Source organism: Ruditapes philippinarum, unplaced genomic scaffold (genome assembly GCF_026571515.1).
Source record: "Ruditapes philippinarum isolate M1 unplaced genomic scaffold, ASM2657151v2 ctg3954_1_1_1_1, whole genome shotgun sequence".
NCBI lineage: Eukaryota > Metazoa > Mollusca > Bivalvia > Venerida > Veneridae > Ruditapes > Ruditapes philippinarum.
In genome coordinates, this window is record NW_026855626.1 from 46,377 (window position 1) to 60,017 (window position 13,641).

A 13,641-nucleotide genomic window follows, 5' to 3' on the forward strand; every position below is an offset into this window, starting at 1 on the left:
GTTCAAATGTCAAAAATTGGCCCTGCCCGGGGGCGGTGATTCTCATTATGTACACGTATTAAAGACAGAAAATAAAACAAATGTTTTCTGAATGGGAGAAAGCTATAGCTTACATATTTGACTTGAAATGTTGTTTGTTGGACCTGTATCAAGATTGTTATTAAACCCTTGGGTCAAAATTATGCCTTGTCCAAGGAGACAGTGACCTACTTTCTTGTCCTTTGATGTACAGCAATGACATTTTGACCATGTGCACAGTTTTAGTTGTAAAATTGAACTTTGACCTAGATTTTGAGGATGTGACCTACTTTCTTGTCCTTTGATGTACAGCTATGAAATTTGAACCATGCGGTGGCATAGCATTTTTCTCAAATGCAATCTTGTTTTAATTGTTATAGTATCAGAGATATGGGCCATTTATTTCAAATTCGTGTCCAAAATTCATGTGGAGGGATATGCATTTCATTTTTTGCAGTAATAAAACAATATGAAATATCAAAATATACACTCAAAAAAATAAATTTTAATATACAGGGTGATTTCTTAAAATTTTAGTGCCATCTTGGATTTCCTGTGATTGTAAAAGAGGATATTTTTTTAAGAAATGGATTTTTGAAATCTATAGAAACTTTGCTTTCAAATGAATCTAATTATTCTTTTAGACACGCATTTGAAATAAATGGTCCCTATCTCTGGTACTATTAGCAATAACTCTAAATATACTGATGATTCCACGTTGCATAAATGTGGAGATGACAAATCAGTTATAGAGGAAAAACTACAATATAGCCTTAATATGATTATTAAGTGGTGTTGGTTTAAACATATTTATTTAAGCTCGATTGCGAAACAAGTTCTTGCAACTTATATTAATCACTTTCGAGTCCGCTTCCTGGAACCAACCAGTACTGGTGTCATATGGAGAAACATGGTCGTGACCCGAGTAGGGCTCGAACCCATGATCTCTTAGTTGAGAGGCAGACACCTTAACCACTAGGCCACCGCTTCCCTTTAAGTGGTGTTAAATTGAATAATATGCTTTTGCACTCTAAACAATCTTAAAGTATGCTAGTAGGTAGAAGACAAAAGCTAAAAATTGCAAAAGCATTAAATTTGAAAATTAAGGACTCAACTCTTGACAATGTATCACAAAAACTGCTTGGTATTTATGTTGAAGATACACTCAATTGGCATTGTCAGGTAAATGATGTGTGTAAAAAAAAATTGAACTCTAAAGTTAATTTGTTTTGGCGTATAAAGTACTTTTTAAATAAGGAATCTCGCATGCTTTTTATAATGAATATCTTCTTCCTATTTTTGATTTTTGTTGTAATATATGGGGAAAGAAAACAAAAAATATAAAGTATTGAGAAAATATAAGATTGAGTTTGAAGATTTATTTGAAACTGAATTAAGTGATAATGAAGAGGAGGAAAGTGATGAGGCAGAAAGTGAAGAAGAAAATGCAGTAGACTTTACCCTGTGACTAATCTTCATTTTTACTTTGGACACTTATCAGTAAACATGGCTCCGTGGCAGGAATATTTAAAGACATATTATGAACCTAAGTATGCTGTGGGTTTTGCTGGACCACAGAAACTGTATAAAGTGGAGAGAAAATTAACATCGGTATGCATAAAATACGAAAATTCAAGAACCCCCTACAGCCTACATAAACCAGTGAGAAGACGGTTTCAAAGAAATCAAGTGATAAACACCGGTAAAGACGATTTATGGATGGCTGATTTAATTGATATGAACGATTTCGCCGACTGGAAGTAAGATTACAAGTACATCCTTCTGGTCATAGATACATCCTCATTGATGTGTGGTTGCAGCCATTACAAAATAAAACTGGCGAAGAGGTGGCAAAAGCTTTCCAGAAAATATTCGACACTACAAACCGATTACCTGCTAAAGTGATTACTGATAAAAGGTATGTTGATGGAGTTCCTTTAAATAAGTTGTTATTTTACTGTTTAGTTTTTGTATTTTTTCTGTAATTAAATGTTCGGTCTATTAGTCCTAATATATACTACACCAACAATTTTATTTCCAGGTCAGGGGTTTAGAGCCAGAGAAGTGCAAACCCTCATGAAGAAAGAGGAAATCCATTACTTTCCCACCCAAATTAAAGGCTTCAACATCTGAGAAGGCCATTTTAACTATAAAGGCCCGACTTATGCGTTATTTATCGTACAAGGATACAGACTCTTTTTTACCGGTTTTACAAAGAGATCGCTGACAATCATAACCACACGTACCATAGAATTATCGGAATGAGACCCGCTGATGTCAAAGAAATCAATCAGGAGGAAGTGAGATTAGCCACATATTTGGCGCAAAACTCTAAATATGGAAAGGCGAACTTAAACCGTTTAAATTCAAAATTGGCGACTACGTTCGAATCAGTCACCTGAAAGACGTGTTTACTCGAGCGTACAACCAAACATACTCCGGCGAAGTGTTTAAAGTAAACAAACGCTATCACCGAGGCACACTGCCTGTCTATAGAATTCGAGATATACAAGACGAGAACGTTAAAGGAACTTTCTATCAAATTGAACTCCGAAACATTAATGCTGATCAAAAGTGGAATGTGGAGAAAGTTTTAAAAAGCTGTCGCAAAGGACGTAATAAACAATATTTTGTGAAATGGAAATATTATCCGCTTACATTAAACTGCTGGATTAATGCTAGTGATATGGGTTAATTGTGCTGTTTACTTAATAAATGTTGTCTTATATGAACATAAAGTGTAGCGTGTTGTTAAGCTATATCGTAATTTGTAAAATAATGTTAATATAGACACAGGCTTGTTTTAATTCTTAAACTCAATCACCTTATCGTCTGCTGTTTAAACTTAAACCCATTGAAAGTACAGTAGGTTAATGTTCCACTCCAGCTGCCAGTGTAGTATTTATTATTAATGTTGACTATCCTGAAAAATGAATCCAATAAACAGTACTGTCTGATTTGGCAATAAATAGTTGATCAGTGTAAAAATTGTGAAATGGTTTACCTTTTCAATACAAGCAGACTTTCTTTGTTAAAACTTAATCGTTTTATCGGTATTAAAATACAGTATAATAATAGTGTACCGATGTGTATCTTTCGATGTCGACAGCTCAAGTGATGTAATAAGGTTAAATATCTCAAAATGTAAAACGGGTTTAAACTTGCTTGCTTATTCAATGATTGGAAATATTATTTTAGCGGACTATCAGAGTAAAACGACGACTCCTTCAATATACTGTCGGTGTTAAAATCTAATTAAAGTAATATCGTCTAATACGCTTTTTAAACATACCAGTAAAGCGTTTGGCGAAAACAATAGATGACGGTTAATCAAAATAAATCAAATCGTCAACTGTCGCGAAGACCCTCACTGCTGACCTGTTAACAATGGTGGTAAAAAACGCTAAAATTGTCGTCTGCAAGACAATGTGGCGACGCCCTGTAAGCTAAAAATGGCGGACCACCAATAATATTAACCATTGACTGTCGTCTGCTAGCGCATTAAATCGTTACGCTCCATAGTGCTCATAAAGCGATTCATTAAAATTGCAATGAGTGTAAAATCATATTTATTATCTTTTGTGTATAATGCTTGTAAAATTCATTCAAAAATATCTTTTTCATCTGATACATTCAGTATTTACAAGTGTACATGTCAAATGCACAATCCTTTGATTGTGTTTATTGGTATATGTTTTCAACTGTGAAGATGACAGTGCCTTCAACAGAACCGCAGGTTACTTCTCAAGAATGAGCGCATTTAACGGGCGTAATTACCAAAAAATGCAATATGGTTGACTTGTCTTACCTGTTTACCTAGAATTTGAGCCCCAAAAACTACTTCCACTATTTTTGTTCTTTTTCATTTTGTAAAACATTTTCTCAAAAGTCTTTGTTGTTCTTTTAATGAATATTTATCAAGAATTAATTCATCGACAACAAGTTTATATACTGCGTTTTATTTTAAAATAAGATCTTCTAGTGTAATGAGCAGAAATTTTATGATAATAACGCTCTCATCAAAATCAACGGGACCGATTTGATTCTAACCAAGAACGAGGCAAATGCCTGTGAGCAAAAGTAAATGCATCCATTTTCCTTCTTTGTAACTTCAACCAGGTGTCGAAGGGTACCTGGAGGGCAGTGTGATTTTCTTAGGCCATAAAGTAGGCTGCGCTGTCGGACTGAGATACTTTCCTTCTATATAGATCAATATTGGAATTATAGTACCCGTATTTTCATGACCAGTGGCACAGATTTAGCGTCGGATAACGTGCCAACGACATAACTCTTGTGCTATTAAATGCAATTTATTTTTGTTTCAGATAGCTTAGAAAAGATAATGAGTGAGTTTTGGAGTTGGCGGATGAAAAATTCACCGGAATTTTCAACAACATTACAAATGTATAAGTACAACGATCAGCTTAATTCCTACGCGTATGATAAATTTGAAACTGACAGGGTAATATATTTTTTACTTTTGTGTATTTCAATTTTGGATTTGAATTAGTTTTGCCTATTGTTAACGAAGACGATAAGACATACAATAGACTTAACAATATACTGATGTTTTGGCAAAATTCTAGCTTTATCTGTCTTTCATTTTTTAGATTGATTTTTACTGACCGGTTTTATTACTGTATGAAACAATTAATTTATGTGTGTAAGCAACATGCATTGCAAATAATTAAAGTCAATTTCCAAGTTCTTGTAAATATATTGTACTTAAATTGAAGAATATACTATATATACATTTATTTCAAGGTGTTCGTCTGACGAATTTCGTGTACGGTCATTTCTAGTACCAATAGCATTAATTTTGAATATTGATAAGTTTTAAACTTCGGTAAATGCTTAAAATCTGAATTTTGATTTACAATTGGTATCATTTAGTTTTCACTTTGGAATAACTATTTAAGGTAGGTGCACAGGGTTTTCTTGACCGTCTATCGAACATTGATAAATCAACACTACAAGATGACAAAAAGATATCCTATGATATACTGAAAGACATGCTTGATGTTTTCCTGGCTGGATACAAATGGAAAGAGTTAGTAGCTCTATAAATGTTTTCTTCCACATAATTATATATTTTTAACATCCATCTTCATCATTTTGAATTTTTATACATGTAGTACGTTCACATTTTACCTATTTATTTGTTCTCTCCCACCTTATCAAAATAGATAAATATAGGTATGTTTAATTTTAATTTTAAATATATAAAAAAATATAAAGACATTGACATTGTTCCAGTCAATAAAGGAGGAGTAACTTAAAACATAATGTGTTCATTTCTTTAAGCTTTTATTTTTTTTACAGCTATGAGCCATTAAACCCCTTTAACTTTTTGGAGGGTTGGACTGTAGGGTTTGATTTGTTTTTGTCTGGAACGCCGTTCGATACACAAGGCGATTTTGTGAATTATGCAAGACGATTGGAGCTTGCACCTAAACAAGTAATGTCTACATCTATTTAAATGTTTTTATATTTTGTTTATGTTATTATATTTCAAACAGTTTAAATAATTAATTTTGATATGTATCACCAAGAACTAGAACACAGTTATATTGCAAATGCCACTTTTCTGTTTAACTATCAAAATGATTTTGAAGCATACATATTTTTAAGGTAATTTAATGTTCTTTTAAGCGAAACAAAGTTATAATTATATGTCATTTTTGGTTGACTTGCATACTTATTATCATTATCTTACCTAGTTAGAGGAGATGATGAACCTTACAAGAATGGCAATTGCTAATGGTCATACAAGTCACAATGCTTCAATTGTAAGTAACTATCCAGGGGTTTATATTTTGCTCTTATAATCTAAAGCATTAAATCTGCTTTCAGAAAAAGTCGCAATCTATAAATAATGGAACAGATTTTCATGAAAATTTGCAAAGTAAGCATAGTTAAAACACCCACAACTTCAAAAGCTCTCTCAGCTCGTGTTCATATTACAACATGAGCACGTTTGTTGCTTCCTTACCATTTTAATATCAACAGTACATCTTAATATAATTATATGAAATCGATCCTATAAATGTCCGATAAAATTATCTTTAATACAATGTTATCGAAAGTCTGTATTTCATTTTGTATATACACGTATTATTTACATTCTAAATATAGTCCAGGGTTCCAAAACAGCTTGCAAACATGATACAGACAGATCCAGTACAATCAGAGCTCTATAAACCAGTGAATAAATCTATTTCAAAGGTCTTCCCCGACACAAAATATAGGTAAGAATAAAATGATATAATTTGTTTTTTGATACAAGAAACCCTTATAATATGTCACAGTGAATTATATACTTTATGACAGAACATATGAGTTCATGAATTTTTATGAAATCAAGTTTCAACTTACACTAGGACAAAGTATCGTAGTTATCTATCATTTCAACATATTAAGCGTTATTTTAGCCAAAAGTTTGATATATAAAAAAGTTTAAGTTTTATTTTGTTATATATGTTTTAATTTTCGCATGTTAGTATGTACTATCTGTAATCTCAATATGTAAAAAACGAGGTCACATACATTGTATGACTTGTTTTAATAACAAGAATTACATCCCCTTTCAAGTGAAATTTCAAACTTTTTCTACTCGCGCACTAACATCATTTATTCTCCAATTTATTACGCTAAAAAATCAGCTGAAATACAAAAATAGATAATGGAAACGGTTCATGTTACACATGTTTTACCAATTTCACAAAGAAAGGGATACAATCCTTTTTAATCATGAATATAAACGAAGGCAGGGGCAATTACTCGGTCAATCATCAATGTTCTCCTCATATCTTATGACAATGGTGGTATTATGTACAACAAGTTGTATGGATAGAGGATATTAAATGAGTGTAAGTTTAATACTGAATTAATTAAACGAGTTCAATAAATTTATATTATGCGTGTCTCTGGCGAGCATAATATTAATTTATTGAACGAGTTCAATAAATTAAGTATTAAACTTACACGGATTTAATATTCTATTTATCACATTCCAAAAATAATTATTGTTGTTGAAAGAAATAAACCACACAAGCACGAAGAGGCATAACTTTTAAAGAAAGTGGAAATAAACCTTTTCATATATCCTCTCCTTTTTTAAGAATGTCTACTTCTTCTATGTTTTGGACAGGTCTATTGCAGAAGAAAGAATAAAGGATGCTATTATAGCATTTATGCATAAGTTGACCGAAGTGAAAACATTTATTGAAACTGTAAGTAATAGAATAAAAACTGTGATCTACTTAGTGATATTTCTAAGATATTAAACTATTGTAAATATACACGATATTAATATATATCAAGTGGGTCTTAATGGCTATTTTCTTATTAATTTTAAGAGTGTTCGAAAGATAAACGTATAAGTGAGTAACGCTAATTTGTCGCTATACTATATTAAAAAGGTTTGAGTTATACCAAGATGTAAAGTGGAATTATCATTGAATTAATAATAAATTATATGAAATTCATTATAATCAAGGGGTGGTATGTTTCATATACTAGTTTTTTTTAAATATCTTGTCAGTTAAAACAAATAACTTAATTGTATCGAATCTTACATAACATCTTAGACTAAATGTGTGCCCTTGATTTACTTTAGATAAGTTTTTAAAACACCTTTCGCGTTTTTATGTTTACGTAATTATGTATTTGAACCTTTACCCTTCATCCTGCCCTACCACCAGTATACGGCCAGGCCGTCTGCATATCCATGCAGTCTGACCGAGCTCTATACTGATGGCTTAATAATTAAAAACTTTGATCTTATTATCCCGAAAACTGATAATGGAGAATTCAGAAAATTGATCCTGGACAATCCGGTGTATGAAAAACCAGCAGGGTAAATGTTAAAGAATACGAAGTTCAATAAGGAATTCCATACCATACATAAGCACAATTGTACTAATCAGAGCATACTATCATTACTTATAATCATCACTTTTTTCATTATTAGGAATATATGCCTAAAACAAGACGCGGACTTGGTATTGGGTCATTACCAAACGGAAAAGACAATTACAAAGCATGCTTACTATTTCATACGTCAATAGATATCAGCCCAGAAGATGTTCATAACAAAGGTCTATCTGAGGTCGCTAGAATAGAAAAGCTTGTTCAGGAAAAAACGGTACAAGTATTAAGTTTAATAATGTTGTAAATAGAAAAAAAGGCAAACTGTGTTTTTTATTAGTACTATTAGGTAATGTATTTTATATGCATAGGATTTAAATATTTAAAACCCCAAAAAGGAGAATGTTTAGTAGCAAGCGAATAGCACATGTAATCAAAACAAAATAACATCAACATGTCAGATTGGGTTTGATTAAGTCTCTACATAAGGGATTATTAAAAAGCTTAACATCCGCCAAGCCCCCTAGAAACGGCTTGAGCAGACAAATTTTCAACACTTGTTGGAATCACCACTGATACCGAATGACCAGAACACTAAAGACATGTTCTACTATACGATATTGCTCTTAATACTTATGCATTTGTTGTAAACTATTATCGACAAGTTTTTTGACCTTTTGAAGTATAAATCTATATCAATGATAAAGGCAGCAGTCTTACACTTGTATTATACCAAATACAATAATTACTCTTCTAGAAAATAATTTACACTTTCGAAAATTAATTTGATTTAATACTTTCGCCGTTGTTTTTCAGAGAATGAATAATATTGGATTCCCAAGCACAACAACTATTCCAGAAATGTACCAAAATATTACTAAAGATACGAGATTTCTGTTGAATACATCTGTATGTATACCCCAGATTCTTCTATAGAGATCGAGCCATCTAAATTTGTCTGTCTTTATATTACAATCAATGATAGTATTGCAATATTGCATACCCGATACAATCTTAACATTACATAAGAATGTACATTTTATATTAACTTAATTTTTCACTTCTCACATCTATTTAAAGTATTTATGTAATGCAACACATTAAAAGAAGTTTTAATCCAGCTATACAGTAATGGAATATGCAAGTAATCTTTTGCTTTTCGTTTTTCAGGAAGAGACTTTAGCTCGGTTTAAGAGCATCATTTACGACAGAATACAGCCAAAGATTTCAAAATACATAAGCAATCCTCCAAACCTACCACTCGAGTAAATTCTTATTAATTCGTTATTTCTATACAATTTTCCAGTGTAATGAAAAGTTTCATCCATTACCCGGGTTTTCTAATTTGATGTAAAAATAACATTAAATCAAGGAATAAACATTTCTGTACTTTTTCTTTATCTATTTTTATCAGATTATGGACATGTTTATCCAGAAAAGACATAAATTGTCAACAGAACAGAATTAATATAAATTTTAATCTAATTTAATCTCCAAATGCCATAGCATTTAAATTTCTGCTACTTTGGATACTTTTGAAGATCACATTTCAATGATTTGTATACTTTTTCATTTTTTCCATGTTTAACCATTGCTTGAATTGCGTTTGAATGCGTTTGACTATCATTTGTAGAGTCCGAGCATCAGCATCAGATGGTGTAGGAGGTGAATACTGGACTGGTACGGCAGATGGATCCAGACCGGGTATATTCTATGCTAACGTCCATAAACCCGAATATAAGTAAGTTTTTATTCTTCAAGGTTGTTTTATAATATTAAGGTATTACATTATTTCTTTGGCACATGCCTTGGAACAAAAACTTGAAACTTATTGTATCAAAGATCAAGTGTAAGATTGTATATAATTCCATAAAAATCCTTATTATATTTTGTTAATAATATCATGGTATGTAAAATAACGAACGTTTAACAATAAATGATCCATTTAAGTGCTTAAATCATGGCGCACTAAAGTAAAATATAAGAATCTTACACCGACTGCCGGTTCAGACTGGAATATTTAGCTCGGGGATAACTATTAACGGTGGTGACAAGGCTCTTTCGAGTTTTCTCTAAACAGTAACCCTAGAGCTAAATAGTCCTGTCTGTGACGACAGCCGATGTTTGATTCTTTTTTTTTTTTGCACATTACAAATTAATTTTATTACGAAAATAAATTACGGAACAAACTAACTTTTTCATTAATAGCGTATGATTTTTTAAAACAGACAATCAATTTCACTGTCATAAGGTAATGTCTCTTTGATAAGATAAGAATTGTCAAGATCTACTTTTCTTCAATGTTTACAGTAATAAATTCTTATTTGAAAAGGAAAGGATGGTTGATAATATTTTGCTAACACTTACGTTCTTATTTTGATTTCAGCCCTACTTATAAGATGGTTTCGTTAAGTCTACATGAAGCTATACCTGGTCATCACCTTGCAGTAAGTTATCAGGAAGTAAAGTCAGTCGCAGACTAAAGACTAGACATCTTATAACTACATGTATTACGTAATATGTCGCATTATAGATGGAATTTGCGATATTTTGAATAAAAGAACACCAGTTTGATAAGTTATGACTTTCTACTCTTTAAAGACAAGTATATTCAATAATGATTTATAGAACAAAATAAACCTTTATGCGTTGCCCTGAATAGACAGGTGCAATATTTGTCATGCCTACGGTTTAACTATTGCTTGAAAAATTCTTGTTTCATCTGTAGTCACATTCTACACAATAGTTAACACTTTTTTTTTAAATACAGGTGAAATATTTGCGTCAATTGTACCTGTCATTATTTCAAAATGGAAAGATTTTATATATCATTACTAAAATTGGTATTACTCATTTGTATTCCACATTGCATGACACGAAATCTTTTTCCAAACTCCTTTTCAGTATATGTTGAAAAACTGGTCAGGGTCGACAAGTGTTGCTGAGTTAACCAAGAATTATTATAAATTGAGTACTTTAAGATGTAAATTATTTCTGATTGGTGTAACTTTTGATTTTCAGGAAAGTTATGGTATTCTGTCAGACGTACCGGAGTTTAGAAAACATTTTGAATGGATAAGTTATAATGTCCCATATTTCTTCCCATTCTATAATGCGTTTGCTGAGGTACGAGTTTCGAATTATTTTTGTTGTATTAATTTATTTATCGCTTGCACTTGGCAATGTTAATATTGTTAGAAATAAAAAGGACTTTTACATAAAATTGAATGTTACACTATACGCATAAGTTCATCTTAAACAAAAAGATTTATAAATAATTAGGCGTAAATGAATAGAAACTGAATAGAAGAAAGATATTTTTCACAAATTTCTTCTTCTTTTATGGGAATGGTAAGGTTACCTCCTCGTCCAATATAGGTTTACAGCTGTGTACCCGTCCAATATAAATATACGTGTAGTATTGTATTAAAAAATGTGTAATAAAGTCATATTATAGTACCCAATAGGCTTCATTGCCTGTTTTTTTTAAAACTGTCTCCTGACACTTGTATGTGGTATACATTCTTCGTTTCCTCAGATTCCCTGTCTTAATTCAATTCATTTCAACCTATTGTTATTATAAAAAGATGCAAACATCCTATAACAAGGTTTGTTAAGGTATAACAATGTCATAAAGCTAACCTTACCATTCCCATAAATGCCAATAATATACAAAAAGCTTTATCACATTTATTTCAGGGCTGGGCATTATATGCTGAGTTTCTTGGTGAGGAGATGGGGATATATGAAGACGACTACGAAATGTAAGAATTTTACAGCTTTAAGATTTTTTTAGTTTCGGGCTATGGATGATAGTTACGACATTGTTATAACTTTTGTCGGTTTCTTCTATTAGTTTAAACATATTTATTTAAGATCGATTGCGAAACAAGTTCTTGCAACTTATATTAATCACTTTCGAGTCCGCTTCCTGGAACCAACCAGTACTGGTGTCATATGGAGAAACATGGTCGTGACCCGAGTAGGGCTCGAACCCATGATCTCTGGGTTGAGAGGCAGACACCTTAACCACTAGGCCACCGCTCCCCTTTTCTTCTATTAATGGCACCAATTCCGTGAAAGTAAACCAAACAACCTATATATAGCTATCTTCATTAGTAGCAGTCAAAAAATCTTTCCATAAAACTGTTTATAAATCAATATTATTGGTCTAATTTGTTTATAGGCTTGGTAGATATAGTGACGAAATGTTGAGGGCTACAAGACTTGTGATTGATTCTGGGATACACTATTACAAGTGAGTAAAGATTTACGCAATCCAAATAATCATCTGCGTTTTCCTATTATCTTAACATAAAACAGTAAGATACTTACAAGAACCTGTCTTGTACATGTTCGGTTAACAACGTGGCGTCACAAATATTTTGTGACTTTTCTTTTAATTGTCATTGTTGATAAAAAGAAAAAATCAATTATGAAATCGCTTGCATTCAACAGAAGAGCATCTTAACATTTTTAAACTATTCATAAAAAGCGCAGGTACGTTTCAGATATTCGCAATACTGTATTTTCTTCTACTTAATATCAAATATTTGGAGCTTAAGTCGTTTAGAAACTTATTTTTGGATCACAAAGCGAATCATGAATTATTTTGTTAGTACACTCAATCGATTTCTTTATTCTTTTTCAGTTGGACACGGGAAAGGGCAATCAACTACATGCTTAATTATACTGCCGAGACTGCTGACTCGGCTGCTATTGAAATTGATCGGTATGCGACGTGGCCAGGCCAGGCTTGTGGGTATAAAATAGGAGAATTGAAAATAAAAGAGTTAAGAAAGAAAGCATCTGATGCACTAGGTACTGGTTTTGTGAATAAGACTTTTTAAATCACAATTCGTACATGATCTTTATGAATATAAATATTTTTGAATACTCATCGATAATAAGAATATCTCTTGAATTATATTTATTATTTTTTAACTAAAAATAACGTATAGATCTCTGAATTTAATTTAGAATAATTTTACTTTTATAGCCAATGATCGCTTTTGAGAAAGATATTATTCATCACTATGTACACGCTTCTTATTCAGCTAAAATAACGCAATTATTGACAGAACACTAACTAGACGTCATTTCTAACTGTCTTATTTTGCAGGAGATAAGTTCAACCTTGCAGATTTTCATTACACAGTCTTAAGGAATGGTGCAATGCCTCTAGGCATTTTGGAAACTACCGTTGATGAATGGATCAGTACAGTGAAACATGATCAAATTTCTGAGCCACCTAAATGCGAGGACCCTATAACAAGCAAATCAACGGCTATTGTTTGTAATATAATAATATTGCTAATGTGTTTAGGCTTTATAACTTTAATGGTTTAACAATTATGAGGAGACACATTTTCAGCACATTGTATTATATTATATAAACCACTATTACAATCATTAATCTCTATGAACTTATTTCTAATTACATTTCAATTTTATTGAATGTTTGGCTAAAATCTTGTCATTACATTCTTTTCTGCTAAAGCTGAATGTTACAGATAATTTATCAAAATATGAGCGTCTTTAATTTGTAACTGTTTGTATTTAGTTTAATCAGCAGCTATTTTTTTTAATTCCATGTGCCTATGGTTCATTTTTAATTATAGAAGAATAAAAAGTAAAAACATTGTGTTTTTAGGGGCTTTTTTGTTTTATTATTATAACAAGTCGTAGTCGTCGTAGTAGTAGTAGTATTAGTGGTAGTAGTGGCAGTAGCAGCAGCAGCAGCATTAGCAGTAG

At 31.7% G+C, this 13,641-nt stretch overlaps 1 protein-coding gene across 1 annotated transcript in view; it reads left to right on the forward strand.

Moving 5' to 3' along the window:
- LOC132743946 (uncharacterized) overlaps positions 1 to 13,496 on the forward strand; it is a 30,103-nt gene extending 16,607 nt beyond the window's left edge. The window contains exons 19-34 of the mRNA XM_060732547.1: positions 4,344 to 4,480; positions 4,938 to 5,068; positions 5,341 to 5,476; positions 5,739 to 5,807; positions 6,154 to 6,266; positions 7,169 to 7,250; positions 7,991 to 8,164; positions 8,677 to 8,796; positions 9,058 to 9,152; positions 9,521 to 9,628; positions 10,274 to 10,334; positions 10,909 to 11,013; positions 11,587 to 11,651; positions 12,074 to 12,145; positions 12,539 to 12,708; positions 13,010 to 13,496. Coding sequence (XP_060588530.1) covers positions 4,344 to 4,480; positions 4,938 to 5,068; positions 5,341 to 5,476; positions 5,739 to 5,807; positions 6,154 to 6,266; positions 7,169 to 7,250; positions 7,991 to 8,164; positions 8,677 to 8,796; positions 9,058 to 9,152; positions 9,521 to 9,628; positions 10,274 to 10,334; positions 10,909 to 11,013; positions 11,587 to 11,651; positions 12,074 to 12,145; positions 12,539 to 12,708; positions 13,010 to 13,236 — 1,865 coding nt within the window. The 3' untranslated portion in view covers positions 13,237 to 13,496. The remainder of the gene's footprint in view (positions 1 to 4,343; positions 4,481 to 4,937; positions 5,069 to 5,340; positions 5,477 to 5,738; positions 5,808 to 6,153; positions 6,267 to 7,168; positions 7,251 to 7,990; positions 8,165 to 8,676; positions 8,797 to 9,057; positions 9,153 to 9,520; positions 9,629 to 10,273; positions 10,335 to 10,908; positions 11,014 to 11,586; positions 11,652 to 12,073; positions 12,146 to 12,538; positions 12,709 to 13,009) is intronic.
- The last annotated feature ends 145 nt before the right edge of the window (positions 13,497 to 13,641 follow it).